This window comes from Babylonia areolata, chromosome 5 (assembly GCF_041734735.1).
Source record: "Babylonia areolata isolate BAREFJ2019XMU chromosome 5, ASM4173473v1, whole genome shotgun sequence".
Lineage (NCBI taxonomy): Eukaryota > Metazoa > Mollusca > Gastropoda > Neogastropoda > Buccinidae > Babylonia > Babylonia areolata.
The window spans coordinates 26,822,351-26,828,151 of NC_134880.1; the positions used below are offsets into that span (position 1 = coordinate 26,822,351).

At 37.3% G+C, this 5,801-nt stretch overlaps 1 protein-coding gene across 2 annotated transcripts in view; it reads left to right on the top strand.

Annotated features, from left to right (window-relative positions):
- LOC143282433 (zwei Ig domain protein zig-8-like) overlaps positions 1–4,722 on the top strand; it is a 429,025-nt gene extending 424,303 nt beyond the window's left edge. For both annotated transcript variants that reach the window (XM_076588072.1, XM_076588073.1), the window contains exon 9: positions 3,805–4,722. In XM_076588072.1, the coding sequence (XP_076444187.1) occupies positions 3,805–3,944 (140 nt within the window). In that variant the 3' untranslated portion in view covers positions 3,945–4,722. The remainder of the gene's footprint in view (positions 1–3,804) is intronic.
- Positions 4,723–5,801: the final 1,079 nt, after the last annotated feature.

Below are 5,801 nucleotides of genomic sequence, written 5' to 3' on the forward strand. Positions count from 1 at the left end.
GTAATTCTAGACAACTTTGTATTTCGAAATTGCGTAAGTTTGTCTTGAGACACAATATTACTCCAGATGACAGTGCCATCAACATGTTGTAATATGCTGACATTGCATTTGAACTATTGATGAAAGATCATACATTGAACTGTCGACAGTACCGTCATAATTATATTAAACACTGAAATGTTTAATAGTACAGTCATGTGCGGATTACTGATCCTGATGGAATCAATACATTCGTTTTTCTCGAGGTTAACAACATTTGTTTCGATTTTTGTGTGCGAATGTATTTGCTCCCCCTCTCCACCGACCCCCCGTCCCCCCAAGACCCCCCCCCCCCCAAAAAAAAAAAAAAAAAAAAAAAAATAAATAAATTAAATTTAATTAAATTAAATTTAAAATAATAATAATAAATAAATAAAATAGAATAATTTTTTTAAAAAGAAGGAAAAAAAAGACATTAAAAATAAACATATTCTATGAAACCAGCTACTCTTTCCAATGCAATATGGCACGATAAACATCACCATAAAATTATGCTTTTTGACATCACTTGGAACATTGCAAGAATACCGTTTCCTCTTGAAAATGGATTTTTTTTTTTTTTTAATTTTATGAATGAAATTTTTTTTTTATGATCTTCCGTTGATCTTCCTTCTTTCCAAGCCTAAACCTCCCTGCTTGATTTATTGGTATTGTGCTTTTTTTTTTCTTAAACTAATTAACCAGGCAATTCTTTTCTTTTTTTTTTCTTCTTTTTTTATTTATTTATTTATTTATTTTGTTTAATATTTTCACAATATTTTTTTCAGTATGCGAAGTTTAAGCAAGTGGTTTGCATCTTCTGCAGTCAAAACGTGATCTGCCTGATTGTTGAATGGGATTATGTTTTCATTTACAGTGCGGTTTCCCAGCTGGTCATAATTCCTGATATGTATATATATATATATATATATATATAGAGAGAGAGAGAGAGAGAGAGAGAGAGAGAGATACATATGCGAGGAATTCAGCGTTTGTTGTTTTCATGCGAATGACACAACATATGATTTCATGATATGGAATCGAAACCAGCCGATGCAGATCCCGTATTTCCGAGAGAAATTTAACTAGATCAGCTAGCTTTTCAAAGGCGTATGAGAGAATCGACTGAAATAGGGTTATCGGCTGTCGGTTCCCTGTCACATCGACTGCAGCGGTTTGACTGTTCTGAATGCTTGACTTTGTGTTTCGTCTAGTCATGTTTTTGAATGTTTTAATCTATTTATCTGTGTATCTATTTTTTTTTATACGATCATCAGAGGAACACGAGTTGTCTTTCGTAAAAAAAAAATAATAATAATAAAAAGTAACAAATGCTGTGAAGCAGGAAACTTGCGATTGTCTTTTTTTTTTTTTTTTTTTTTCTTTTTTTTTTTAAACAGGATACAGTTGAAAACAGAGTTACATTTTTCATGTATCGGGTTTTATTCCACACTTATTCATTATCTTTTGAATTAACATTTTCGACTTCGTAAAAATCTGACCAGTACTGAAACTGAAACTGTAAGCTTGCAGTACATTTATATTTTCGACTTTGTAAAATGTGACCAATACTGGAAATTTGAAATTGTAAACTCGCGGTATCACTCACACACACACACACACACACACACACACACACACACACACACACACACACACACACACACACACACACACACACACACACACACAAAATCTACATTTTAATCTTGGTGGTTTCGGTAATATTGCTTCCTCTTTTAAATAACAAAATCTATTGTTTCTTGAAAAGTCTCTCATTTCCAACATTAAATTTTCAGATAAGATACACAGGCCTACACAGAGACACAGGATAAAGGAGGCAAACACAGCAATTCACGCACTGATACCCAGCAATGACACAAGGCATGAGGGGGCCAACAGAACAAGTCACTCTCTCACTCCAGTCAAAGGTATAACATTTATGTCATTATAACTATTAATTCCAACAGTTATAATTGAATTCCAATGTTCCCTTTCCTTTTAGAGATTTACTTCTGACGTATTGGTCCAACGCCCAGTCAGTTCTGAGACAAAAAAAAATGTGAAATGAAAATAAATGAATAGATTAAATGGATGGCAAAAACAAGCACGAGGCACTAGCTTTTTTTTTTCCCCCTTTTTTTTTCCAGAAAATAGGTTCGTTCAAGAGCATTTACACTCGAGTGCACTAGTGCTTTGGTGCAAAATCATGGTCCCTTAATTAAGAGCAAGGTTAAAAGCTCTGCCATTCAGCCAAGAGAGTTTGGAGGCTGAAGAATGGTGTAGGTATTCTTGTTCTCAGAGCAGAGAGATTGAGCTCAGCGATTACGTGCAAGTATCTTTAACATCATGATAATTGCCATGAGCAGCCTTGAGTGCCGTTAAGTGCGTACGCAAAACACGTGCTGTTGTTGTTGTTTTTTCTCCTTCTGGATGCCTGTGTATTATTGTGATGGTGTTTTGTAAAACGAAAAAAAAACAAAAAAATGGAGAAAAATAGTTTTAAAAAAACAAACAAAAACAAACAAACAAACAAACAAAAATCCAAAGAAAAATAAATGCATTGTTATTATCACCATGGACATCTCCTCCTCTTCTTTCTCTCTTCCTACTACTTCTTCTTCCCATAGTCACCGTTATCGTCATCTGTCATCATAATCGCCACCGCCATCGTCATTATCATCATCATCATCATCATCATCTTATCATCTATAGCTCGATTATATATTGTCGCTATCACGATTATCTCCTCCTACACTATTTCTTCCGTTTTTTATAATTATATTATCAGCTTCACGACTATAAGTAACATGGTTTGATTTGATTTGTTAGCACCACACTGTTACTGTCATGTTCTATGTCGTTGTTATCATCATCTTTGTCATTACCATCAACACTACCCGCAGTGACCAGGAGCCAGTTGCACTGCTCGGACGGAAGAGCCTAGTATGGTCGCAACCCGCTACTAACTGTGTGTAGTATGGAACTGACCAACGGCGTAGTTCGGTCAACGTAGGCATTTAGTCACGTGTAACTGTCAAAAAGTTAGAACCAAGCAATGCAACTGGCACCAGCTGACCACCAGTGATGTAAACCCCTTGCCTGCAGGATTTTAATGGCATCAAGTTTTGTTGTTTTTTTGTGCGTGTGTGTTTTCTGTTGTTTTTGGGTTTGTTAGTTTTTTTCAATACTGAAATTGCAACTTTTGGGGTACTTTTTCAGTTTTGGTCGTTGGTTTTACTCACAGAAGACAAGGATGTGAAGAAGAAGGCCAGACTGATTATGTGTGTGATTAAAATCCTATCTGTAAGCTCTTGTCTTTTCTCAGTTGGGGGTGGTGACCTCCCTGTTCCTGATCCGCGAACTTGTCAGCAGCAGTGCAAGGGGTTAACCTATATTTTTAGCATCCTAAATTATTGCACCCAGTTTACTTCGGGCAATTTGTGTGCATGTAGGAAACGATTACTCCCTTTAGTAGATGTTGTAACCCGTTTTTCAGTGTATTTCAAGTGTTTTCATTTTGCGCATTATTTGTTTTAGTCAATTTGGATGCGGATTCAGTCACCACACTTACGTGCCGCCATCTTGCTTTTTTGCCGGTTTTTTGTTGTTGTTGTTGTTGTTGTCGTTTTTTTGTTTTTTTTCCATACCACAAACCGTGGAAATTTAATCAATCGGTGCAATACTTTACGATGCTAAATCAAGACGGTTTAGATAGTGAAACGGCAAGGAGTGTTGGGTGAGCGAGGTGTTGTTTATGACTCTTGCTTTTCCCTCTTACTGCAGGCACAGAGATGGACCAAACGGACGAAACGGCGCACGACTCGGCAGCCTCCCAGGAAACGCGTCACAGCACATGCAGCGCCATCCTTCTGGCTTCCGCCGTCGCCCTCGTCTTCCATCGTCTCCCTTGGCACATCACGTGATGTGCTGTCTCTTGTCTACAGTCGCCCACTATAACGTTGAGAGGAAGAGAAAAAGAGAGAAAAAATAGATTGAGAGAGAGAGAGAGAGAGAGAGAGAGAGAGAGAGAGAGAGTGCTTACAAACCAAACAGATCTTGCATTACAAGTCACCTTGTTGTTCCGATTTTTTTTTTTTTTTTTAATATATAAATACATCCTACCTCCATTGAATTCAATGGTTACCTGTTTGTGTTGTATGCTTTCTTGTGGAACGTGGTGGGTTTTTTTTCTGATGTTGGTGAAATTCGTGACTGTGTAGGGAAGACAGATTCTTTTACTTGCTAGTCTTGTTTCCAGCTCGTCCGTACACTTGCGACCAAAATGATTGTTACTGTGCGACATCATGAACTGTTGGCACTCTTATGTGGTGTTTAGGTCTATATATTGGCAACGCCTGTGTGTGTGACTTTTTTAAAAACTTTTTTTTTGTGTGTGTGTTAATACCCTGGATGTTGTTGTTGTTATCACAATTGTTCTTATTCTTTTTATTGTCATTATTATTATTATTATTATTATTAAAATGAGCAACTTTGCCAATGGAGTCTGCAACCAGGACCTGTATTCAACGTGTGGCTCAGACTGTTGGGCTGACTGACGTTTGGAAAAAAAAAAAAAAAAAAGAACAGAATGAAGGGGACAGCTTGTATGACGTCAAGTTTGATTTGACGTCACTCAGTTCCGGGGCGCGGCTGTGAAGTGAAGAACAGAACTTCTGAAAGAACGCTTCCGATGGTAGTTGTGTCTTTCTCCTTGTGGGGCGACTTGCACACCAGCCACGGATTATTTTTGTCTCTCTCTCTCTCTCTCTCTCTCTTTCTTTTTTTTTTTTTCGACTTGTTTGATTGATTTATTGATTTCTTTTTGATGTGCTGCTTTTCAACCGACGGGTAAGAAACAGACGTTGATTGGGCTCGTTCAGGGCAGCAATTCCTAAAACCACTTGAAGAGAGTTTAGTCACCTGAGGACGTTTGAAGACACAGACACAGACCTCCCGCCTCCGCCAGTATATGCCCATAAACAAAATATAGATTTAGGTGGTATTGTTGTTTTTTTTCATCTTTTTGTTCTACCCTACATACAGTTGCCTCAAACCTCCACCCCTACCTCCTCACACACACTTTTGTTTCTTTTCGGTCTTTTCTTTTTATTGTATTCTTCCCAAATGCATTAATCTCTCGCTTTGTGGAGAACGTTCTACTGAGATAGAACATTTTTATGAGTCTGTGAGACTTCCTACAAAGAATGATGTTTCGCTATTTCAGCGAAATTGTTGAATAATTGGGGTTTTTTTCCTACAAGATTTCAAATGTTGATATAATATATAGACTTATATGTATATTTGACCGTACACAAGCCTGCGTTTTAACTGTTTCGTTTATTCCATTGTTCACGGATGTATTTGCAACATGATTCACCTTCTGTTTTAATCATTGTCGAACATAGTTTTTAGGCGTAGTTCATGAAAGTTATATTTAGAACTGGATTATGCTCTGTGTTTTTTTTTTTGTTTTGTGTGTGTGTGTGTGTGTGTGTGTGTGTGTGTGTGTGTGTGTGTGTGTGTTGGTTCCATGCGTAGACCATTTGTGAATCGAAAAAGTCATGAGTGAGGATAGCATATTATTCTAGTTGTTTTGTATCACAACAACCAACTCATTTATGGCCAAGAAACGAAAGTCAGACTCTCTCTCTCTTATCTGCATGCATGCATGCATGCGTTCGTGCGTACGTGTGTGTGTGTGTGTGTGTGTGTGATCTGAATAAGAACATAAAATTAAGTTGAGCTCAAGTGAATATAGCTTACCAGTCATAGCTATGGTA